Source organism: Seriola aureovittata, chromosome 20 (assembly GCF_021018895.1).
Source record: "Seriola aureovittata isolate HTS-2021-v1 ecotype China chromosome 20, ASM2101889v1, whole genome shotgun sequence".
Taxonomy (NCBI): domain Eukaryota; kingdom Metazoa; phylum Chordata; class Actinopteri; order Carangiformes; family Carangidae; genus Seriola; species Seriola aureovittata.
In genome coordinates, this window is record NC_079383.1 from 16,367,202 (window position 1) to 16,393,887 (window position 26,686).

The window sequence follows — 26,686 nt, forward strand, 5'->3', positions numbered from 1 at the left end:
AGATGTAGCTGACACACTTTTTACTCTAGTAGGTGTTTAGATGCCGGACTTACAGATTAATTTTACATTGTTGTATTGGTACTTTCACTGAAGTAAATGGTCTGTTAGTTAACTGGGTGTAATTGAGAGGACAGGTAAAGAACAGTTAATGATATCCCACTTTGAGTGTGATTCACACTGCTGCCACTTTGATTTAAAACTTGTATCTGACTTCTCTGCAGCGAGGCTTTTTCTCATTTTCTCTGTTACCAAAATGGCTGTGCAGGTTTTTTTTTTTTTTTTATTGATCAGTGAATCATGAGCCTTTTTTTTTTCTTTTTTTTTTAAACACATGTTGAAGGTCACAGTGATGAATCATTTCCCTCATGCATTTGCTCGCTTTTCAAACGAGCAGTCACGTCTGACATGCTGTATTTAAAATCACAGCCAGGGAGCAGCTCAGTTACAGGAAAACAATGTGAGCAGTGACAAGACACATCAACAAGCCAGACTCATAAAACAATGGAGTTGACTTATACGTCTGTGAGAGAAGAGGGAACGTCACAGCAGTTGTTTTTATTTGTCCTCACATTTCCATTTGTTTATCACTGCATCAGATGCAATGTTTCACTCACCTTGGGGGAGGTGATCTTGACGTAGACAATGATGGGGGCGAGGGAAGTCTTCCCCAGCTGTGACGGGTGGTTGATGGTATCGGCGTCCAGAACCACCAGCTGTAACGTCCGGGCCAGTTCGAAAATCCGCTCAATCTCACTCTGGACTTCAGCTGAAGAGACAAGGAGAGTGGGGGTTAATGCAGAGGGTTTTCTAGCCTAACTTTATTGTCTGCTCCTACTGACTAAAAGTCTGGGGAATAGTTCAACATTATCATCTTTTGCCTTTCAGTGGAAATATATCATGACAGTATGATCAAACCATGTTATTGTTTAAAAACGTTGTGTGTTGTCATACGTTGGCATTTCTTAACTCGTCGCTTCATCAGTTCTTGAAAGGACTGCAGCCAAGAACTAGATGAGAAATGTTGTATGTTGTTCTTATAAATAAAGAAAATGAAATGAATTTAAATGGTTCAGGAACTATGTCAAATGTGTGGATACTCATAATTTTGTTGCTTCAGCTGGTATGATTTATTTATTACTGTCCTGTTTATTGGATATTTAATATTTGATTGTGAACAACTTCTTGAAAAGTATCATATAAATAAATCTTTATTTACTTACTGCATGTGGTCTGAATAATTTGACCGAACTGCATCAGTGATTACGTGCGTTGCTCCTTTCTGTCTGACTTAAATATTCAAGAGACTCCATTACTTTAGGGACAAGGCTCGGATACTAACAGCTCTGAGACGAAACAGCGAGCCATGTTCTGTTACCTCTAACAAATACTGACTGTTACATCACACAATCCCCACTCCAACAGATGACGACGTGACTGCAAAAACAATCCTACAAATATCACAGCAGGGCACAAATCCCAGTCTGAGAGAATCAAGGCCAGGCTTCATGACTTCCCGTCACGACGAAGTCTGAAGTAAACTGATAACACGAAAACATTCCAACCTAAAAGCTCATCTCGACGACAAGTGAGTCACAAAGTCTCATTTTCCTTCTGAAATATGCCTGAGGGGTGAGATAATGTCACTTGTTTCCAATTCTGAATCTTTCCTGAAATTGTTTATTGTATCATGAGGCAAGGGAAGCATAAGCAGCAGCATCAAGCCAATGTCAGTTCTGATTGAAAATGTTAATTTGCATAAGAAACAAACATGCAAATCTTTGTTTGGCAGATGTTTTTGGGGTGAACGTGTAGATTTAAGTCTCCACAGAGCACAAAATAGCTTGTTAAGAAGGATATTCTTTTCCAAAATCAAGTGGCACTTACTTCAAATGAAAAGCTTCCAATATGAAGTGAAAGTTTTAGTCCCTAGCTCTCAGACCTCGAGGTGGTGGTCTTAGGGTTCCTTCTGACTCTTTCTGGGACAGCACATCATTGAAAAAGACTGAGGTCATATCACCGAGTTATGGTATGGTGCCTCTGCGTAATCATAAAAAACTGACATATAATATACTTTTTGTGTACAGCCTATGCTTCTTCCTGGGACCTCAGGCGCTGACTGATGCTTATGGTGAGACATAGCAAAGATTAGCCTTGTCACCTCTGTTTGACTCAGGAATCTGTTTCATTCTAATCACATCTAAACCCCAATCAACCCCAGTCAAATCAGAGCGGTTCTTGAACTTGTTATCGTGCGTTTATGCTCTATCTTTCATTCCTAACAAAAGAAACTGGCCAAGGCCACTCCGGGCCGTCGGGAGTTATCATTACCATTGTCAAGAGTTTCTTTAATCGCTTCCTTCCTTTTCCACATGAGCTGGTCTCCTTGAAAACATTATGAATCAAAACACCAGATGTTCCCAGGCACTGCGGTGATATCTAGCTCAAGCTTACCCAAGTTTGAGCGTGTGTTGGAGCGTTCAATGATGGCGTGCTTGCTGGGATTGTTCAGGACTGAGCGCTTGGCGAGAGAGATGTCCGCCGTGACGCGAGTGATTGATATTCTAAGACAAGGGACCAAAAAAAATACCAGTTAACCAGTAATTATATACTTCATTTGATATAAGATATAAGACATACATTTACTCTTGTTGTACATTAAGATCAAACATAAAGTAGATGCAAACAGCTGCCAAAAAGACATATGACAGAGAGCAGAGACTGAAGCTCAAAACACAAAATACAGGCTTAGATTTGTGAAAAATGATGTAAACAGATGTAATATAGGTGGATCCCTGCGGACATGGATAATCAAGACGTCTCAGGCTGAAACCCACGCATGAACTCAAATTCTAACACAAGTTACTACAGGTCAAATGAATAATATTCAGATGATTTTAATCTATTTTGAAGCACTACAAGATTTTATCAGGGATTAATTTATCAATTATGAAGAAAAGGCAGAGAACAAAATGTTTTTTAATTAATAGCAACGGACGGAAAATCTCACTAATTGTGTACACATTACTTACATTCTAACTACATTCACTTATAATAACTAAGTCTATAATAACGACGGAGGTGTGGAAACACTGTGGAGAACAACAGGGGACACGAAACCAGCAGTAACAATGCAGAGAGACATAGAAAATGAGACGTATGTCTGTGGGTGTATTGCCGCAGTGCACACAAAGAAGCTTCTCTACACATCTAGCAACATACGTGATATGATCCACATACTCTACTCCTGTTGCCTTTCAAAATACACACACATTAAACATCTAACTGCACTTAAAGGAGCACATCAGCTGGTTGTTAAATTAATAGGAGCTTGATAACAACATGTAGCCTAAGTTACTTTGACCATGTTTTAACGACAGGACTCCAAAGGGAATAAACAGTATTATCTCCAGCTGCCAACGGTCTGAGTGGATCTTAGTGTTGTTTAACTGCATGGCCTTTCTGCTGTGGATGGGTGGACGGACTCAACATTGAGTGAGGAGAATCCTTCCCCGCTCTAGGGCCCACTATGGCCTATTAAGGACATGGCGAGGGACTATTTAAAGCAGCAGCACACATCTCCAGGCCAAACAAACTTGTTACACACTCCCTTGGCTAACCTCAGGGGACAGATAAATACCAGCCTATAGAGTCAGGGAGAGAGGAAGAATGAGGAAGGAAGCCAGACGAGAGCTTGTATTTTAAAAGGTCACAGGGAACTTACCTTCCCTCGAATCTGTGTTTCAAAAAGTCAAACAGTGCTTTTTGCATCATGTCTGTCACCTGTAGACAGGCAATTCACAAGATAAAACAGTTAAGGGCACGCACGTTTGCTTATAAATCCCCAATCAACATGAACAACAAAGGCAGTGTTGTGTTGCGAAATATCAAAGCTGACGTACCTCGTAGCCCTTCAGTGACGGTCCAACCAGAACCACGGGCCGCATGGAAGGCACAACATCGTACGGAGGAATGTGTTCCGTCTTTAGAGAGGAGAAGAAGAAGAAAAACAGTTGCACTCATTTACGGAGACAAAGTAAACACTCACCATCACAAATCACTCGAGGGGTCGGAACAACAATGAACTAGACAATTTAAAAGCACTGGAACATTGTGAACCATGAGATGGGACGTCTCAGTTGGCCCGACGAAACACAAGCTTTGATTTATGATAGATTTGGTCATTTGCTTCACAAATTGTAACATCATCAGGTTGTCGAAATTTCATAGCGGTTTACACAGCAAATAGCAATGTTTAATGACGGATTATTTCTCTCATTTCATGGTTCTGATGTCACTGGGTAAAGAGGGAACCATATAACAGGAGAGGTTAGTCAGAGGGGAAAGAAGCCACAGAAGATTGACGGAAGCTACAACTGAAAAACTTGGGAAATTAAGACACAGGTAAACTTGCTCTCTACTGTTGGGACAAAGTGGGAGCTCAGTTTCTGTAACAGCCTCAGTTTCAATGTTTAATAAAGCTGGTGAAGACTTAAAGGAAAAGGCTGACATTTGTAAATACATTTATTTGGGTTCTTGCAATCGATCTTCAATATAAATATAGACATCAAACGATTAGCTTAGCTTGAAACAGGAGGAAACAGCTAGCCTGACTCTGTGTGAAGGTGACAAAACAAACTCTAAAACTCACTAATTAACATTTTATATCTCATTTGTGTAATCCACACACAAGGCAAAGTGTAAAAGTGACAAGGTGTGTTTTTGAGAGGGGTTTGTTACACTTGGACAGAACCAGACTAGCTGTTTCCCCTAAGCTAAACTAACCGTCTGCTAGCAAATAAGCGTATTTCCTGACATGTCTACTCTAATCTGAATGTGGCAACTTAATGCGTGGGAGTTAATATTGCTTTCTGAATTTCGGCAAGTTGTGCTAAGCTAACTGTCTGCACGCTCCAGCTTCATATTTACTGTACAGACATTAGAGTGGTATCAATCTTTTCATCTAACGCTTGGCAAGAAAACAAACAAATTCCTTCAAATTCCAAGTGCACCGAAGAGTTTTATGAAGCAGCTACAGCCTTTTTTTTTTGATGAAATTCATATGCTGCTCTTTGCAGCAAGTGTCATATATTTGTTCTCAGAATAAAAAGCCTTCTTTTAATATAATCTAGGGAAGAACCTACCGTTAAACCCCTAATTACACACTCTTAGGACATTCTCTGGGGGCAGTGCATTTCTGTCTAGATCTGACGTCAAGGCAGTGAATCTGACGCTGATCTGTGTCTTGGGCGTCTGGCGGAGCAGCATGTTTGAAGGGTGTGTGGATATAAGCAGCACACTGGGGGAACATGAAAGTGCATGAGCTAAGTCGAAGCACTGTTGGAGAGCAGACAGCTGAGGAACAGAGGGTTGACTCCTTCCTCCTCTAACAACCTAAATACTGCTGCATTTACCTCACGGTTATTCTTTCACTTACATTGTCTCAATCACTGCTTATTGCTCCTAATGTTTAAGCTGCTCTCTCAGTCTGTGCCATCTTTATGATGAGTGTTTCAGTAGACTACGTGTTACTGTCTCTTTTTCCTCTTCTATCTACTTCTAAACATTTTCTTTCTAACATTTGCTGTCGTCACTGGGCTTCCCCTGGGACATTGTGGGAACTGATGCACACTACTGCTGACTAACATGAGGGTATTAATGGAGAGTGCGGTTCTGCTCAAATGCTTTCGTTAGCCTTAGTTCAACCTTGGAATTTTGGTCAGGGTAACCATGGGAAACAGCGCCTATATTATTGTATAACGATACTATCATGTGTAAGCGTTTAACAAAATTAAATTGTCCAAATTAAACCAACTGAGGAAGTGATCTAATTAAACAAAGTTTACTGCATTGAAATCAATTTGATTATTGTTTTAAAAGTGATTTTGCATATTTTTGCCATAATGCATACGCAATATATTTTGGTAATGGAAAAATATTCATTTGAATGTCACGCTTGACTTTTAAAAGGCCCAGCCCTATAGTAAAGAGCGTTTATTGCTGTTGTCACTAATAAAAATATGACAAGGCATATATAGTCTATATGTGAGCTAAAAGGAATAGTTTGACAATTCACGAAATATGTTCATATGCTTTCTTAAAGGGAGTTCGATGAAAAGATTGATACCCCTCTCATAGATATCTGTCCATTCAATTTAAAAGGTACAGGTGCTAATGCTCACTAATTACATATCTTGTTTGTTTGATCTGTACAAAAACGTGTGTAAAACAGCAAATGTAAAAAAAAATGGCACGTTGCGGTTTTGTAATGGTTTGGGTGCTGGACTATTTCTGCTGGACCAGGAGCAGTAACTGGAGTTTTCTTTTTTTAATCTCGGCTTTTGTATGACTTAAATAAAAGAGAAATAGCATGTAATTAATGAGCTTTAGAGATGCTGCTAGGCAGATTCTGTTACCTTTAGACAGAGCCAGGCTAGCTGTTTAGCCTGTTGCCAGTGTTTAATGCTAAGATAAGCTAACTGAGTCCTGACTTCAGTTTCATATTCAATATAAGATGTGATAGTGGTATCGATCTTCTCATTTAACTCTTGACAAGAAAGTGTATTTTCCAAAAATGTTGCAATTGCAAAAGCAGACTCAGATCTCATGTATTTTATTAAAAAGCTGTTCACACTGAGGTCTCACTGAATCAGGATCACAAGTTCACTTACGAACACATAAACAATCACAAACACAACACAGAGGATTGCAGGAGCAGTGATAGGGTGAGAGGTCAGGACAGAGCTGAGTCTCTGCTCAGGAATCAGAGGTATTGTATAGTTCAGACCACGCAGGCCATCCACAGACCCTGCTGTGCCGGCGCACTGCAGACCACAACTTACCGACTTCTGCTTCTGCTTAGCTGTGGTGAGACGGAAGAGGAGAAAGAGATAGGTTAAGAACAGGCATGCATGCTAAAGGCTGGCTACACGCCGAAGGGGGAAAGGACGGTGGTGTGGACAAACAGGACGGGCGCTGAGTGAGGCTGAGCAGCTACAGGCATTTTAGTCACAGCCGAGCGGACGAACAGAGAAGAAGAGAGGGTGGGGTAGTACAGTTTACCTTCTTAAAGAAGGGCATTCGTTTCTCTTTTGCTAGGGGTGACATGACAGTGTTTGGACTGGCTTTAGGGGAGCGCAGGTTGACGGGAAGCTCATTGTCCTCGGGGTCTAAGCCTGTGGCGTCTATGTCAATGGCTACGCACACAGACAGACAAGAGCACCATCACACAGTGGTGAACACAGGAGGTCACAGGTAATGGGTACATTTCACATCATCGAGACACTAAATGAAACATTTAAAAGTACAGTTATGACCATTAAAACATGTAATTCAGACAAATGACCACTTTACTGCAAATAGAAATAGAAAATATGAAAAATCTAAGTGTCGACTTACCTTACCTAACTTAAGAGTTGGTTTAAAAAGCATGTAGTATGTTTAAATATGAAGCTGGAGTTTTAACTTTTGCCTCTAAAGCTACTTACCAGACGAAGGAGGAGTAGATTTCCGTGAGTTAGGAACCACTTCACCTAAACTAGAAGATGAGTTTGCTCCCAATTTACTGAAATGAGAAGGATTGTTTGTCATGTGAGATCAACAAAACCGACTCTTAAGAAGTCTAAATTAATTCTAGATGATCTAACAGCCAAAGCAAAGGACTCTGGTTTTTACCTGGAGTGGAACTTGCCCTGTTTGGCTCTCTGCTCCTGGAGGATACGAGTGTTTTCAAGCTTCACTGGACTGGGGATGAAACCGATTTCACAGCCTTCCTTCACCAAACGTCCTATCCACCAGTCATTGTTAAATTTCTGCACAGAATAATTACATATTTATATATCACCTTCTCCTAATCGCCCATCCTTATTTCCATCAGCATCATTAAGTTGAATATCACCTCACACAGGAAAGTAACCGCTCACCTCTTTGACATGGAGGAAGTCTTTAGCGTCAAAGGAGATGGCCATGCCTGGCACAGGGACATCATCATCGTGACTCGGGCTGTAGTTGACATTTGTGCGAACAGCAAATGCAACTGGTTTGGTCTGGCAGGAAAAACAGAGGAGGGAGCTAAATGAAAATGTCAGATTGTGCAAAAGATATAAATGTTTGTCAAACAGAAACTGTATCTTAACTGGGGGAAAAAAAAAATCCAGACCCACAACCTCAGAATACCCACAATACAGCAGAGATTCGCTCCTCAACATGTTTAAATTTTGATCTTTTTGTGCACTGCTGGTGAGCTGCGATTCCTATCTTTGTGTGAGGTGTAAAAATAACCCTGGGTGAGGGGTACAAGCTGGCTCTGACTCATCCAGACTTAGTCTAGCTATCTCTCCATGAATGATGTGGCTGCTGCACGGTCTCTCTCTGCTACAGGCTAAAACACTGACACTTTACAATTCGGAATGATGCAACATGTTAGAGTCCGCAGCTATCACCACTTCCACACCAATAATAAAACAGGACTCTTGTCTTGCGCTCACTTATGAGTAGCACAAACAGCACTCGTGTAAATGGTTCATAAATCAATTCCACAATCTTTAAAATGGCTGAATCAATACTGGCCTTCCTATCTCATCACTGCTGACCTTCCTCTATGGGACAGTCAGTCCATTGAGATAATGCATACAGCTAATGAAATGTTTCATGTACGTCTGCAGGCTGTAATATAACCACCTAACACTGCTGACTGTCCACATATGCTATAAAATAGGAATTTTCTTTCCTTCCAGACACAGATATTTTTACACAAAGCAAGAGCAAATCTCCTCTGCCCATAGTGGCGCATTACATTTCTACAAAAAGGGATTAGAATAAGATTGAATAAGGTCACATCATGAAAAACTGTAATGGGAGAACCATATGCTCACGAACAAACACTCTAAAGTAGATTTCTGGACGTGTGTTGCAAGACTAGAATACCCACATAAGACACACATCCCTTTAAGAATTACATAAAACGCTTTCGGACATAATCTTGGAGCCGGCCTGGCGGCAATGGCAGCAACAGTTGGCAACATGGTCATGCCCTCAACCAGATTACATTAGCTCTGCCTTTGACTGTGTGACAAGCATGACAGAAGTCAAGTGAAAGCCAAAACGAATGCACAGGGATGTAGTTTAGAGTAATCTCCCGGCGTGTACTCACACGCTAAATATTTACCTGCAGATGAAAGAGAGCGAGATGAGGGGAAGGGTGTGTGATTTTCAGCTGGAAGCCAAATTTAACCCACTAGATCAGAGCTTTGATGCTCTAACTTTGTTGGACCTTATACAGATTCTGAAAAATGCTTTCGAAGTAGACTCCAAACTGTCATGTTGGTTTCATCATAGTAGTCCTACCATCTGATTTTCCCTAAGAAATTTAAAACGAGACATACAAGTACAGTGCAGTTTCAGTTCAGTGTCAAGAGTGCACTTGAGGTACAAGAAACGAGGAGACGTGGCCAGAAAATCACTTATTGCAGGTTTAAAGACACAATATAAGGTGAATATTTTTCATGCGGCACTTTCCCATTCACCTTCAACCTTCAACAAGTGAATAGCAAAGTGGGATTGATTGGATTTGCATGGATGTGAATGCTACTCGAGGTCTTTGAAGCAGACAGCAAAGCTCACTGAAGCTCACTATTATGGGAATAATTCATCAGCGGGATCCAGGAGGGGCTTTACAGATGATGAGCGTTCTCCTTCATCATGGCTTTCACTGTCCACTAATGCCTCATTGAAATACAACAGGTGTGAAGTGACTATGATGAACTATGAGGGATTATGGAAATAATACATTAGTGAAATCCTCCTGGAATCATTTTCCTCATGTGGACAGCAATGTAAATATTCCACGGCGTGATGATTGTAAGCTGTGTGTGTGTGTGTGTGTGTGTGTGTGTGTGTGTGTGTGTATGTGCGTGTGATCGTGACAACTCCTCTGAGGAGATCATCCAATCCAGTATGTGCAGTGACAGGACCTGTGGAGGACGGAGCGTCCTTGGTGTTTGCATGCATTGAGTCACATGGCTGCATGAAGGTATGAGGTCCATTAGTACACGTATGTGAGCTCTCTCGGGTTGTCTCATGGACCGCTGCCTCTTTGCTCCCTTCCCAGCTGCTCTGCTCGCCTCTATCCATCATGGCCGACTGTCAGATGAAGCTCTCTATAAGCTTAGTGACTTTTTACAGACCTGTAGGCAATCACACAGACACACACACGTCCTAACATGCCACCTTATATCGTAGGTGACTGCGGGATGTGTAGATAATGGCACCTTTATGCTGCTGCACAGTATCTCTACATCTCCTGACCGAACCCACACTGCTCTGGTGCTTGTTACGTAACACAGGCCTTCATTATGGATTCCGTATTGACTGCACAGTGAGGCAAAAAGACAAGGGTGAAGGGTTAGAGACGGGGTAAGAAGCGTGAGATTGGAGAAGACTGAAAGGGAGGAGAAAAAGAGAGAGGAAGGGAGATGGACAGAGGGAGAGAGGACAGGGGAGAGCAAGCAGAAAAGGAAGCAGGGGAGGAGACACATTCAAGCAGATAAGAGTCCCACTAAAGGAAAAGATAAAGATAACCAGCTCTAGAGAAGCCCTCTCTGTAACTGGGAACCCTGGGAGGCAGCGCTATGGACCACAGCCAATTAACACCACACAACGCTTGTCACAATATCGCATCACACCATGCATATTTCATTAGATAATACCTCCCCGTCCTCCCTGTACTTACAGTGACTGAGTGAACACCTGCCCTTGCTGTTGCTGATTTGCCATGTAACATGCCGCAGCTTCTCCATTAGCAGCACACACGCTACATCTCATGCTATAAATCAAGATTCCCACATTGTTTCACCTTGAATGTTGTGGATCGATTTGAAATGAATTCTCTGAGCTCTGGCCTTACGCTGCACTGAGAGCCTGTAAAATTTATTATCATTGTATGTGGGGAATCGTCATTAATCTAATGTGGGAAGATATTTCTATAATTATCCAAGGTTGCTTTAATAAAATGTAGGCATGCACACAGCAAGTAATGATAAGTAATGAGGCTGTTAATGTCTATAACTGAGCCATTGCAGCTACCGGTTGTTTCTTTTTTGCCTGGAGTTTATAGCTAGAGTGTGTTTATGCTTTATTTTCTATCACACATTATGTAATATCTTGTTATGTGAGCACACTATTTTAACAAGTCAGATTCCCTTTGCATCCACTGTCACTGGTGAGTTAAAGCTTGTGGAGTGAAATGTGAGAACACTCCTTTTAGAGGAAGCAGGACTCATCAGTGATACCTGAACTAAATCACCGCCTTCAACTGGCAGCAGCCAGCGAAGAAATTTATTTACCTCCAGTTGCAAGATATCAGGAAGTCCTCAAAATTCATCGAGCAATATTAGTTTTCACTCATGAAGTTGCCAAATTAAGTTTTCCAGAAATAGAGAAAATTGACACTTATGAAGTGAGAATTAACTTGTAGATGCACGAAAAAAGGAACAAATAAAAAAAACCAAAATGGTCAAAATCAATGTAGCAGAGGCCAAAATACCCAGACCTTTATTCCATAATGTCGGTCTGGCTCCTAAAGCCTTAGATCCTACACTTCCCATGATTCAACTCTAAAGCATCTTTTGGTTAATCCTTCCCTCCCTGGTAAAAGCCCTCGACTTGCAACTGCCCCATTTGAAATGCAGGGTTTCGGTTAAAAATTAATGGTCCCTAAACCCAAGCTGAGATAACCCCTCATGACATCATTTGGCTTATTTTCTTAGATTTGCCAACACTCCTTCCAGAGCCACAGAAGACATTAACAACTGTTTTTACAAGCCGAGTAGTGATGCCAGTGATTGGGTTACCTCATTTTGATGTGTAAAATTGGTGGGTTGACCTATTTAAGGTCAATTACAGACAACAGATGGTGTTTCGAATGTGTGTATATGTAAATACATGTGAAAAAATACATTCTGCCAATGAGACCATATGAGACCAAACATATCCTCATTACTTACAAATATCAGTGGTATGTTGGTGAAGTGGCGGTGAATTACTGGCCATAAACACTCACAGTCAGAGAGTCTGCACTTCCTCTGACCCCAGCCTGCGCTCTCTCTGGTGGCCAGACCACTGAGAGGCTATTTTTTACTAGTCATCTGTCATGTAAAATGCCAGCGGGGGTTATCTGTGCTAGGTTATCTATAAAGGCAACTTATCTTTTTAATTAGTGAGCCAGAGAGGGTGACTCTGGAAAATAACAACATAGATCTGCAGGAATGATCTGTCTTTGCCAGCTATGAGCTACCCAGAGACAAAGTGCAGGAGGAAAATGTGTGCTAGAACGGATGGAGAGCCAAGAGCTTTGGCTTACAGCTAATGAGCAAACTAGCTGTTATAGACACTAAACACCCAGTGAAAGACAATAAACCAATTTCTTAGACACTTGCTTGAATTAATATGCAAAAATAGAACACCAGTTACCCAATGAGCTGTAAAGCAGGAAAAGGACAGAATGTGCACTGGAGATAGCAGAATTATTTCACAGATCAAAGGCATAAATCTTTACAGTGCCAGCGATTTGAGTGATTTTGTGGAAGGGAGCTCTGATTGCAATTCCTGTTGCGCATAGGCAAGCCTGCTCTGCCGTGTGTGTGTTTGTTTATATGCTGCTAATTGTGGCCCAGAGCAGAGCAGAGCAGGCGAGGCTTGGCTCTGATAAACAGTGACGCTGAGCCCTCCGAGGCCCCTAACCTCTCACATCAGCGGCCCCTAACGGCCCTTTCCTCATGTGAGAAACCAGCTGAAATCATTTCTAATATCCTGCTTCTTTCACGGTCACCTAGTCAGTCCTGCAGCACTGTCCACTAATCTTTCCCCAGGTTTAGTAAAAACATCGAATCCAAGTCAGGTTACACAAACTTTACACAGAAATCTTCACAAGAATGGTTTTCTCTGAAATCTGCGCCCCCCCCCAACCAGAATGCAAATACAGAAGCTAAGCTGCTTGTAATTGTAATAGTGGAAGAAAAACATGTAGGCCCAAGAAAAGAGACCAAAAAGGAAGCAGACTGAGCATTTCATCTTCCAATAACAAACAGGCCAGTGTAAAGTTTACGTTACTATTTGAGTGATGCCTGCCATCATTCATTCAAGCATAATAAACCAGTTTTCGTCTATACAAACATGTTTGTACTAATATACTTGTGGGGACCCACACTGACATAATGCATCCCGTTGCCCCTAACCATCACAACTACATGTCTTACCCTGACCTTAATCTTCAACTACTCCTAACCTTAACCCTAAAACCTGGACTTAAAGGTACCATGTGGAGTTTTAAGGTCTTCCAAACACATCAAATGTATTTCCTTTATCATAAAACACCTGTTCTTAAATCAAATGACTTTTATATGTCTGCTTGTGACCTTGAAGTCTTCTTCCTTGTTCTAATGGATGCATTCCTATTCTTCTTTTCTGATTACCTATCAACTGCCCGTCAGTGGACTGGTGTGAAATCAACGGAAGGTTTCACGATCCAAAGTAAAGATGGTAAAGACTTTATATCATAGTGCTGCTAGTGTTCAAAAGCTCCATAGGGTACCTTTAACCCTCAAACAGCTCATTAGAATAGCTCAAGAAAGTCATCACATTCCATAGGTGTTTTCACTTTCACGGTCTAAAACTCAAATTGCTCTTCTGAACACCCACCTGGCCCAATCAAAAATGTTCCTGACACACCCTTTGTTGGAGCCCACAGAAGTTGTGTTTCAGCTGGCAGGAACTGGACAGACTGAGCTTAGCACCGTTAGCTGTAGGATACCAACCTTGGCCTTGTCAAGCTGTGCCTGAGCCTGTCGCTCTGCCTCTCTGCGCACTGCCTCCTTATCCTCCTCCAGGGACACATCGGAGTCTGATGGACGGCTGGTGTAGGAGTCGGCCGAACCCTGCGAGAGACAAAACAAGCAACACCTCAGCGAAACGCATACACTGAAACTTAATGATGTCGATTTGGACACACACTTTAGTGGGCCTCACAGCGTCTTCAAGACACTGGAGACAACTAATTTGCTTTTCATTGCCCTCACTCTTCAAAGAAATATTCAACTTTTGGAGGTTGTGCAACTTGTCTAAACACACCCACACAGACTGAAGTGTTAAACTCCGATCATCAAAGGAATCTCAGTTCATTTCAGGAAATAATGAGTGCAATGGCTGCGCTGGATGAAATGAGCAAGCATGTAATTCTGCAATCAAACACATCACTGCAACAACTTGAGGAAATCACAAGAGCTCTGGATCTGTAACAAATAATGGACACTTCCTCTTTTTCTGGTAAAGCATGCCAAAGGACACAAACTATCTTTCATAGAATCACATTACCAGCAGCTCTTTTTCTATCCTTAGCTCTCTCTTAGCCGCTCGCCTGCAGATTTGTTGTGATCTTTCTATGACAAACTCTGGGGGAAATGTTGAAGAACACCAGGTCCCATTATATCTTTATGTCTCTAAACAACCAGCCTCACACACACATACCAGTACACCAGAGATTACTACGTTACACACACACACACACACACACACACACACACACACACACACACACTCACACACTCATGAGTGCAGTGCATTGCACCGCATACACACTTACATATTTTGTTATATGCAACATGAAAATACATCATAAATAATTGCTAAAGTAGGTTAAGTAATTCTTGCACGCCATTGCTATACAGCACATAGTATGCATGTTGATTTAAACCACTCTACACTATAAAAGGCAGAGAACAGTAACTACAAAAAACTGAATGGGTTTTAAATTGTTCAGGCTGACTGGGTGAAATGTGTAACAGATGGATGGGGTGTAATATCAGAATTTTGCATTTCTGCACAACTCAGTTTCAGGTAGACATACATCTAAGAATAAAATAAAGCATTTTTAAACGAGTGAAGGTTTGAGCTTTATCCTTACCTGCACACTACTATGCCACCCACACAAGGTCTTTCATTCATCTCACTGCACCATTACACTCTGTTGTCTGAGTTAAAAATAGCCTCCCTCACTCTGTGCCTGATTAGAATTACCCGGCCATCACATACATACAAAGGAGGTCCATGCCTCTCGCTCCTCTCCACTTACATTACCTGACTTATGTGTAGAGTGTTTTTACCGTATATAACACAAGGTTATTCATGTTTGTCGTCTGTCTGACATGAAACCCAGTTACTTGTCAACCGTCTCCGTCTCTCTCATCCTCCCCGCTCTGTAGGCCTACCTGATATGAATAACTCATTTGCAAGCAAGCTCATTAATTATCCATGGGCTGTTTTTTTTTTTTGCTGTCATCACGTTTCGAGATTGTAGTCATTCCCCAGTGGCTCTCAAAACATCAACAACTACTGCATGTGCCGTGTCTTTCGGATTCTTCAAACGCTGCTCATGCTTAATATGCAGCATTCCCACATGAAGATATAAATGTCCTAAATTGGCTGTTTACTGCACATTAGCATCTTTTTCATGAGCTGCACCTGGCCTCGAAGAGCGCAGGTGAACATACCTAGACTGCAATGATTATTCCATCAGGTCACGTCTAATGATGGGGCGTGATAAAGAACACCGTCCCAGTGGGTCAGAGGGAGGTGATATGGAGCTCTGCCCAGAATCTGACAGCCATAACAGTTTACAACACTAGGCTTCTCATCATCACCAGGAAATACACAACCGTGCCACACTGACCCCCGACACTATGGATTGGTGGATGCACGAGAGACACACAGACATACTGCACAAAACACAAACGCTTGCACACAAAAAACACCAACTTTCACAACGTAAACATACTCAAAATCTGCTTACACAAGCGTCGGAGCTCTTGACGCGACCTCCCTTGGCTCGTTTCAGCAAGCGGATCCAGGTGGCCTTCATCAGCCACACTGGTCATTCAGTGTCCTGAGCCACTGCGCCCCCCTGCTACTGCTACAACTACAACTAACTGCACTGCTGTGGGCACCTTTGCACCAGCTCTGCAGTTACCGTCAGTGCTCTGGCTACAGGTACATTCAACACTGTGGCTACATCGACAGATGGTTCCTGTTACACCTTGGCTGTAAATGCTACCTTCATTTCTTGATAAATAAATAGCTTTGGAGTCAGAGCTCCTTGTTTTGCTGCAGCTGCAGCTAGCTCTGCTGCTGTTTGTAGAGCCACAGCTCCTGCTCCTCCTGCTGCTGCTGCTTTTGCCAAAGATGGGGAATCCACAGGAGCTCTCTGCCCCACGCATAATCTCAGCAGCTCTCTCTCCGTCTGCCCCAATCTCCTTGATAGCTGGAGTGCTCAGACTGCCGCTGCAGGTGCTGAGGCTGACTCCCAGTATGAGTCAGGTGGCAGCGATGCTTCTCATCCTCTCTTTCGAGCTTTGGCTCCAGTCTCGTTCTCCTCTTCCTCCTCCTCCTCCGCCGTAGCCTCCACAAGCGGTAACAGCAGTTTATCTACACGAGTCCTGGTGTGGCTGCCTGTGACCGACTCTCCTCCTGATGCTAATTAAGCTGCTGCTGCCTCTCAGGTGCTGCAAGCTCCCTCTTTCTCACTCTCGGTGTCACAGCCTGTCAGTGTTTGTTCTGTACATCTCACAAGCCCCCCTGTGCTACTTCAGTGATTCTGCCTCTCTATCTCTGTCTCTACCCACCCTTCCTTCTCCTCCTCCTCTGTCACTCCCCTCATTTTTTTTTTCCTCACTTGCCCCTCACAGTCAATCCATCTGCTCGTTGTGTCTCAGTGATAAGTGCTGGGCAGTGCATGTGCTTGTGGATGTACTGATACCATGCATCAACTGTGCATGCTGTTTTACATTTAAACACACTATATTCACCATGATATGAGCGGTTTATAGCTGTTATAGATGTCACATCTTGCCATCTTCTAAGAGGTGAAGAGCTTGACTTTACTGTAGAAGATACTCAAATCTAAATCTGCACACTTGCTTTCATCATGCATGATATTAGGGCGGAAACTCATCATTATTCCAATTATCAATTCATGCAGTGCTTCTAAAGCTTTTCCTTTCATGCCTTCCTTTGGAAACCAAAAATAATTCATGCCCCCTTACCTCTGAAAAGCTGAAACTGATTTAAATTATTATTATCTAGGGCATGAACTGGATTTTTCTTTTCATATTTCTAAATTGTTACTGGGGTGCAAAGTCAAAAGTCTAAACATTGCAGCAACACAAAGCTCTCTTGATATATTGACTGTGCAACTCAGAGCCAGATAGCCTCTCTCATATTTTTGATTTGACTGCAAGTTTGTTGAGCAACAATGAACACCTGCATAAATGAATAAATCTGTGTCTGCATTGATTTTTTTTTTTCAATTGATTGATTACCTAATATACAAAAATGTTGATACTGATATTGAAAAAAGGAATCATTTTCTAATCCAATCATTGTAAAACAGGGACAGGCAGCAAACTCTTGCATTGCTAAAAATCAGTGATTGTCCTGCATTTCTGCCTGATCAATGGCATAAAAGATTAATTCAATTCCATGTCGATTGACTAATTGAGTAATTTACCATAATTAACTATGACAACCAAATAGAAATTGTGACAACAGAGCTGAAATGATCAGTTGATTTACTGATGAGCCACTTTTCAGGCAAAAATGAAAAACATTGCTCCTCAACATTGCAACCTCTTAAATCTTTTGATTTTTCTCAGTTTTACATCCCTGTAAATTAGACATCTTTGAGACAAACAAGACAAAAACAAGACATATGAATATGTCACTTCAGACACTGGGGAATTCTAATATGCAATTTCCACCATCTTCTGACACTTTTTTGACAAAACAATCAATCAATCAAGCAAAAAAATCAGCAGATGAATTAATAATGAAAATAATGTTGGTTGCAGCCCCAATAGTGACTGTATTTGTGTATGTGACAAAGAAGGAGAGAGAAACAAAACTTAAATATATAGCACTGTATCTTTTTTCAGATCACCTCCTCTCCACTCTGGTCTCAGTTGTGCGGATTCTGAGGTGAAAGCTGCTCTAAATCCTCGCCTGTCAGATCAGTGGTAATTAATTACATGTGAGTGGAGCATCGTAAAACCACACAGGACAAATGAGAATAATTACAGCGTTAAATGAAAAATTTCCCATCCTCATAAAGGACCAGCCGAAGTTAAACCCTGCAGAAGGATTATTCAAAAATGTCCTTTCTTTTTTTTTTTTTTTTTTTAATTTTGTTTTGCACTGCTGACGCATCACGCTCCTCTGTCTCTGACTGGTCATGAGGTTGTGTGAGGTCAGAGGAGTCAGGGGTCAGCCTGTGGGAGAAGTGGTTGAAAATGGGCTCGCTGGTTTATGACCAGCAGTCACTCCCTGAGGAGCACTAACTGTAGATCAAAGGATGACGTGCTAATCAGCGGTGCTTATCATAACCAATCAATGACACGCCTCCATCTGCTCAGGGTCTTTTCAACACGACACACGGAGTTAAAAATTACATATCTTACATGAACGGAGAGAATAATGTGATTTTAGCTCATTAAGACCAATTAGTCTAATGAGAAGTGTGATCACCTGAGGTAGATGTTTTGAACAAAGATGGATGGGAATGACAGACAAGAGAAAATTGATCTTGTCACAACAAAACCGCCATAATAACCTCAGCTACAGCAGTAATTTAGAAAAGAAAACAATATCAACAGCATGCGTTGCCTGTTTTTTTTGGGACATAGTGCAAGGGTCACATATGGTTCAATAAGGTGGTTTGACACTGGCCTCCAGAGCTCTAAGGGCAGGGCACAGATGCTCATGGATCTATGGAGCCCAGAGAGGAAGGTGGTGGAGCTGTGAAGGCTGCACTCTGACGACAACATTGACAAAGACTTGCAGCGGCAGAGAGAGCCTTCGGGTGCCTGACATGACCGACCTCTAGACCTGCTGCCACACTGATACTGACAGCACTGTGTCACCCACACACACGCCGCTAATAATAATCTAACAGCAGTATGATGCTGCGTTGATCCACGAGGAGACGTACTCTTTCTTTTTTTTTTTTTGGTCCACCCAGCAGAACGAGAGTCACTGTTTAAATCTGATGTCTTGTTCAAGACACTTCAGCATGGGCCGAAAATTGATTCAAATCCTGCTGGGGTCCTTTGTTTCAACTTATCCCCTTTTCTATCCCTCTCCCTTTGTCTCCTGTCTCCTGCTACCGTGCACTCTCAAATACAGGCAAAGATATCCAAAAAGCGATGAAAGACGACACTTAAAAATTAATTATTCTTAAAGACCTGACTGATTTATGGTTGCTTTGCCCATCCAGGATTACATTCAGTGGCAATATTTAGCCACAATAGCAGCATAACTCCAGGGCAAGCATCGTCAGTCTTTAGGTCAGTCAGCCCAACACTTGGGGCAGACTGAGTTTTGTACGGACATTCATGGCCCCCGGAGGATGAAGCCTGCTCACTTCTATTATTGTACTTATCCTGTAAAGTATAAAGAAACCTCTACTAAAGTGAAATTTGGCACAGATATCCCTGGATGATGCATCATATTGACTTTGGTGATTCTGTAACATTTTATACATTATGTTAAAACAGCCAAAAGATAAGATGCTGCACATGGTAAAAATTATACCTGCTAAACATCAGCATTGTTAGTGTGGCGGTAGACTCTTAATCTAGCTGAATGTTCACCGCTGAATTATTCTTACTACACCCACGCATGGAAATTAGAGGAAGGTGAGGGTTAGGCACCAAAACTGACTTGGGTAAGATTAAGGAACATTTTTTGTTATACCAAATAAACTATAGTTTGGGTATGAACACTAACACAAACTAAACACTATATCATTCTCACCAGTTAAGTATTTTCTTAAAAAGCAAACATTAAATAATGTCTGAGATTGGCCACAATGCAGTGTTACAGTCATCCAGCACCGCAACACCTTGCCTTGCCATGTAAACAGCTCACTACTTCTTGCATTAGTGCTGAAAGGTAGCATTGATTCTAAATTGTGTCTTGCAGAATTGCTCAATAGTAATCCTACTTTCTAGGGAAACCGGGCGGCAAATCCACACTGGTAACCTTGGGAGGCGGGATGGAGAAACAGAATGGCGTGAGAGGTGGCCGTCTTCAGGCACTGGTCAGAGAAAGAGAGATGGAGAGGGCAATGGTCCTGTGGTCTCTATGCTGTTCTTATTGATTAATTTAGACAGAGGTCCTTGCTGTAAGACCACCAATGACCTCTACATGCAACAGTGGCACAGTGATCATTACGTTAGAACATTACAAGTCAGTGTGGCTGTTACCACAGTGAAATAGGAAGCTGCAAGTCAGTCGCTGCTGCCTCCTGCATCTGACAGAATCACTTACAGTGAATGAAGCAGTTACACCAGGGAATCTCTTCATGATCTGAAAGCTTGTTTTTTTCCATTTTCAGCCACATTTTCAGAGTTATTCTCTATATGTATCCTCTATGAAAATGGAGAGCTGTAGTCATGCAGAAAATAAAGGCTGTGCGTGTGAGCTATTAAGTGCTTTCATAGTCGAGAGACGCCTTGGTTTGACTCGTCCTCAGTTCTGACGTTTTTACCTCAGTTCTCACATATATGTAGGCTTTCTGCTCTCTCCTGCGTCTTTCCCTGTGACATCACCTGAGCCACACTTCACTCTCACTCATGTCCACACTGATGTCCAGATCCTCGTAGTACCTCAAATGTTCTCTCACTCCCTTCTCTCCCATTTGCTCTTCATTTCACCTTGTTCCGTGTCTTCTCATTCAACCCATTAACTGTGCTTCTTTCATCTCCCATCTCTCAAGGGATTCCCAGTGGCTTTGGCTTTCTTCCCTGTATGGATCGGCTCAAGAGGGGGAGGGGGACTGTTCTGTGCATTTTCAAACTGTAACATTTAGTGCTTGGTATTTGGCTGTTTTCTGCTAAATCTTCGTGATTGATGTCTGCACATCCATGTTTACAGTGCAAACAGCAAATGCTACTAGCTACAGTAATGTATGCTGACGTAAACAACTATAGAAGAAGATCACAGGAATAGCCTGCAACTAACTCACTGGCTGGGTTAAAAAAAAATCCCCTCTTTGTTCACTCAGTCACTATTCCCTATTTAACAGACAGTAAGGTATGGATATTTTAGACTTATGTGTTCTGATCATTTTCTGTCGTCACTGATAGTTGTAGCGTTGCATCTATTGTATCTACTGTAGGTTTGATAACAGAAAGTAGAGCACATGCCATGAAAACTACTTTTTTTTCCCACTGTTAAAATTTAAGAGGCATAAGTTTCACACTGAGAATTCAGACGCTCAAATAAAAAAGTCAGACAGTGATTTTAGAGCACTATATAGTAAGTGGGGAGTGATTTCAGACACAGCCTGTAACTCCATGGCAACATTACACTTTTTGTTTACATCACCCAAAGCATTATGTGAGCTTAAAGACCCAAATCTCTCACAAACCAATGGAAACTAGAATGACCTCAGCCAAAGCCAGTCAAACAACACACGCTATACTTAAGAGAAAAAAAAAAGCTGATTCATATTGAATGATTCAGATCTGCCCCAAAAGTTAACGGGTTCCTCCCCGGCCCAAACCCCATCCCTCCACCAGTGTCGGTCCAAATCAGTTCACAAATAAACAGACACGTGTGAAAACATAGCCTACTTGGCAGAAGTAATAAAAACAATAGTTGCGACAAAATAAATGAAAATAAGCTTTTTTTTCCAATTTTATACTAGCAATACTTTTTTTTGACAGAATTGAGGCTAAGAATAAAATAAACATGGTTTCCTATATCTCACAAACTCTGACACTTCTATACAGACAAAAACAAGGAAGTAAGCAAACAAACAAAAATCGAATTGTACAAAACTTTTGTTCCTACAGGGTCCCAGTACAATTCTAGATCCACTGATATATCAGACGATGGCATTTTAAGATATGCCTTATGTGTCCTGAAAATAGCAGCATATTTGGCAGACTCAGCTAAGACAATGCTGATTAACAACGCCATATACCATAGCTGTTTTTAAGTCTGGCTCAAGTCTTCACAGCCGCATGACTGCAGGGAAGTAAATAGGTAATAAAAGGTGGAAAGGAAAATAAACTTTAAAGCTACTCATTTATATGTATGAACTTATTATTTTCATGATAAATCTTTTATCTTTCGTTTCACTCTGGTGCCAGCAGGAACAGCTGGAAGTGTGAATTAGGCTATGGAGACAAGTTTTCAAGTTTCAACTCGAGTCTCCGTCTCAAGTTTGAAGTTTACAGCGCTGCCATACTCTGAATAGCAAAAAACAACAACGTTCAATCAAAAACAGCTTCGGCTTAAAAGGCAGTTTGTAAACTTTAACCACCAGTAACCCCAAGCTGAACTCTACGACACAGCGAATGTTAATCTTCGTCAGACTACTGTCAAAATAAGAAAACACAGCTCAAATTCAGACGAGCGTCAGCAGTGGGTTTAATGAGGCTGTGTGGTCAGACTGCACAAGTATACTTCACATTCTGCATCATGATTGAAGAATGAAGATTACTGCTCGTGCCAAGTCATGTTCAGTTCTGGCTGACGGACTGTAGCTGACTGCAGCGGGCTGACAATGGGCTGAGCAAGTGTGCTAGCAGTTTCAAGCTTGGCATGACTCACTCTTGGCTAGAACCAAAGCCTCTTTTCGCAGCCATCTGTCCATCACTGCCACTTCACTCAGTGCAACACAAAGTCAATTAAATCGCCGGTCCACAAACAGCATCTCCTTCATCAAACGGAGACAATGGGAGCAGACATGACAGCCAAGAGTGAGAGATGTGTGACTGCTACAAAAAGGGTTGGTTACTAATATTTAACACAGAACAGAGAGACTGAATACTGAAGTGAGCAAGAGGGTGCAGGAGAGACAGACTGTCAGTAAATCTGCGAAAGAGAAAGAGAACGTGTGTCTGAGAGAAATGAGGAGAGAGATAAAAAAAAAGGGGGAGGGGGGTAATGATCCCTCTGGCATGGCAGAAGAGGGATTGGCTGCATGGACGTCAAGGTGACACCGACAGGCCTATGAAAAAAGTGTTTACCCAGCATTCCATGTGCCAATGCATTAGGTAAGTGCATCATCCTGCCGAGGAGATGGACTCAATGGCTGTCAATCATGTGATCCCAGAGTGCACAGCAGCTAGCTAGAAACTATAGAAACAAGCCACATGGCAAGGGGACTTAAAACTGGATGTCTTTAGAGTATGTGTAATCGTTTTACAACAAACAGTAAATCCACAATACTGAAGTGAAACAAAATGAATGATGAAAATGAAACAGTTATTAAAAATTACACAGCCATTCTTTAAGATTTATTATCTTTAGAAAAAAGGATGCAATTTACTTTTTTTCACTGGTAAATTTTGAATCTTTCAGATCTTTCTCAGTAATTTGTAAATAATCGATTAATTGTTTAGTCGAAAAAGAAAAGCCAGAATATATGTTGGTCAACCACCAACCTAAATTTCAAAGATATTCGCTGTCCAAATATATGAAGACAACAAAAACAACAATACTGGCTTTCCAGAAGCTGGAATCTTGGGATATCTGGCATTTACTTGATAAATGACTTAAATGATCAGTTAATTAATTGCTGCTTAATTTTCTGTCAGTCCATTGAAAGCTCCTCCACCAAACCACCAATGCAGAGCTAAATGACTTGATTATTGAACTACTCTTAACACTTCAGCACTAATGAAATGGAAAAGGAAAAAAGGAAGGACACTACTGGGACTAGCAGGGGCTAGGTCGATAGCCTTAGCAGCAAACAGCAAATTAATCAATTACAAAGTGATTAAAAGGAAGATATATTATTGAGAAAACATCCCCTATATTCCGTTCTCCAAATACGAGAAACATTCAAAACTTTTCCCATTCGAGAATCTCTACTCACAGTGACAATACTAACGTGCTGATGTTATAACGTTTACCGTGTTCACCATCTTAATTATTAAATTCATCCTGAGGGCCACATCAATCTGTGGACCAGACTTCGTGACAACCCATCCGACGGTTCCCGAGACAATTCTCTCACAAAAACAAAAAACAAACAAACGTGAACCTCGTGGGCGGACACTCGAAGAAAATTTGGGGGATCACCAAAGCTGGTCGGCTTCATCCTCTGGGTAACCAGGAACAAACAAAATTTCGTGGTGATCAATCCAATAGTTGTCAAGATATTTTTAGTTTCCACTAATGCATCTACCCGACCAGCTGACATTGTATTTGCTTGAGTCTAAAAAAAAAAAAAAATCTAAATAGGACAGAATTTGCATCTTGGCACAAATAATAAGTGACTTTAGTCTAAGAGTAAGGGTACTGTGAAACCAGCCCTCAAAAGCCCCATACAGAGTGAACCTTATCAGGCTTGTGTTGTTTGCTCAGCTGTTCTGACTATGTGACTTACAAAGGAACATGCATTGTTTGGATGTTTGCTTCATTTCTGCTACACTGCTGCTGCGCCTCACATAGCGTTGTTGAAATCCCTGCAACATTACGGCGAGACAAATACAGGGGTGACGGGATCTCTACAACAGCAAATTATGTGCTAATCCTTTTCTTCCAGTAAATACTACCTGCACCCAGCAGCAGTCGTCCCCGGAGGGGCATTGCTCTCATTAACGGTGAATCCCATCACAGCGAGATTTATTTTATCTAGCTGCTCCTTCCCTCTGAGGTCCCTTTGTGGAAACACAGCACCATAATAGGATGATGGCTGATGAACGGGATACAGTAAGAAAGGCCGCGGGCTGCTCTGTGCTGCTATTTTGTGCTTGCGTCATCAATATTCTGGCAGTTTCCTGGTGTATGAAACAGGCTGCAGATGATTGATGAGAACTGGCTAAGAGAGCAGAACGAGCTGCTAACCATCTTCAGTGGAGCAAAACACACCATCCTACAAATGGGACTGTGCTTGAGTAAAATGATTTCAGCTTCATTTATTCTAGTTCATACTTTGATAAATGATTTGCTTTGGACCATTTTCTGGCAAAATTTGAGATTTATAAAAAGCTGAGGTTGTTGCCAAAGAGGCATGGGGACTTCCCAGATTTCAGTGATAAATAAAACAAAAAAAAAATCTCTCTCTCTAAATATGTCCAGTTACTTTTAAGTGTATTCTAAATATATCTGGTGGTAGAAAGCCCACACAAGGTCAATTTAAGTTCAAGTGATGTGACCTAGGTGCTTAGATTTTCTTCATCGTGTCCAAAAAAGCATCAGGATGATATAAATTACATGATAAAAATAAAAATAACACAATGTGGAGTATATAATTATATCACTATATCCCTTATGATTGAGGGGCAACCATCTGAATACTGTTGCTGTCCTGTGAAAACCATGTATGTCCAAAACATAAACTCTTCTTGAGTTAAGAAAATCAGCCCTGTTTTAAGCTTTGAGACCATGTAATTATTAGATATCCCAATGTCTCTTTAAATAGTTTATTAAGCATAAAATGTGACAGTTCTTTCAACCCACTAAGAATGGGTGATGCATGGTTTTCACTGGATAGCAGCAAGTCACTAGTTTTTGTTAGATTATTGTTTAAAATGCAATTATATGTATATGTTATTATGTGTGATCTTAATTGAAGCAGTAATGTATTTGATTCAGTTGATAATCCTGTGTGTGTGAGTAGCTGAACACAGTGGTTTTTCAGCGCTGATGCAGTATCATTGTACAATGTTTAAATGTTTAACATAGTATAATACTTAGTACTTGTCTCCCAGCTGAAAAGTCTGGCCTGCGTTTTGTCCTGCGAGGCCTCCGAACACCACTTCATAATCAGTGGTGTTAACTCCACTGTTCACAGTTCTCAGTGACAGATGCTTAAGTCAAACACACACTAAAAAGATACACTAAGTGTTGCTTGACAAGCCCAGCAGAGCAAAGTGGATGCAACTGCAAGAGTTTGGCAGGTTCAGTCCCACAAAGACTCGTGAACAGATTCCTTACACAATCAAAACAAGTGATTCTGTATGTGAGAGAGTGAATGAGGGGCGACCACCTATAGATTGAGCCAGATCGTTTCTCATCAGCTGCAAAGATCATCACGCCATAGCACTGAATAATACACGCCTAAATTGCTTTAACTGATCTGGTCTTAGTCATTCATACCGTTTGTATTTCAGGCTAGTCTCAGGTTAACTCGTTTACATACTGTTTCCTCTTTTTGTTTGTCCTTAAGTGCCTTTAAAGTTGCATCTTATTCCACTCTGTCTGACAGTGTCATGTAATATATATTCTGTATCATCTTGTTCCAATTCTTCATTCAAGTTGTATGATGTTTACACAGAGTGGAATATTGAAAACCCAAGACCCATGAGGATTTTAATGACTGCACCACAAGACACTGACGCACATCGTTAAGATACTAATGCACAGTGTCTTGTGCATCACTTTGTGCACATTTTCTCAAATTTAACTCCACATATTTACTATTTTTGAAAACCTTGGCATCTCCACAAGCATTTTAAATGAGGTTCTGTGGGTTCGAACCAGGTTTGCTGGAGTATGTGTGGACCTCACTTATCAAACTTGCTTTTAGAGGCTGATTAGTGATTAATACAAGGGTGTGGCTGATGACAACCACTGATTACTGTCACTGGGAAATATTTGGACTTAAGGTTTTCACTGCTATATCATT

At 41.4% G+C, this 26,686-nt stretch overlaps 1 protein-coding gene across 10 annotated transcripts in view; it reads right to left on the bottom strand.

The window, feature by feature from the left end:
* Positions 1–26,686, bottom strand: part of cacnb2a (calcium channel, voltage-dependent, beta 2a) — a 61,170-nt gene that overhangs the window by 5,366 nt on the left and 29,118 nt on the right. For 6 of the 10 annotated variants that reach the window (XM_056364010.1, XM_056364014.1, XM_056364015.1 and 3 more), the window contains 9 exons: positions 13,809–13,928; positions 7,920–8,042; positions 7,672–7,808; positions 7,485–7,561; positions 7,060–7,193; positions 3,900–3,980; positions 3,722–3,780; positions 2,452–2,561; positions 615–766 (listed from right to left, as the gene is read on the bottom strand). In XM_056364010.1, the coding sequence (XP_056219985.1) occupies positions 615–766; positions 2,452–2,561; positions 3,722–3,780; positions 3,900–3,980; positions 7,060–7,193; positions 7,485–7,561; positions 7,672–7,808; positions 7,920–8,042; positions 13,809–13,928 (993 nt within the window). Of the gene's footprint in view, positions 1–614; positions 767–2,451; positions 2,562–3,721; positions 3,781–3,899; positions 3,981–6,839; positions 6,860–7,059; positions 7,194–7,484; positions 7,562–7,671; positions 7,809–7,919; positions 8,043–13,808; positions 13,929–15,838; positions 16,829–26,686 lie in introns of those variants that run through there. The other 4 variants (XM_056364013.1, XM_056364019.1, XM_056364012.1 and 1 more) reach the window with 3 other exon arrangements.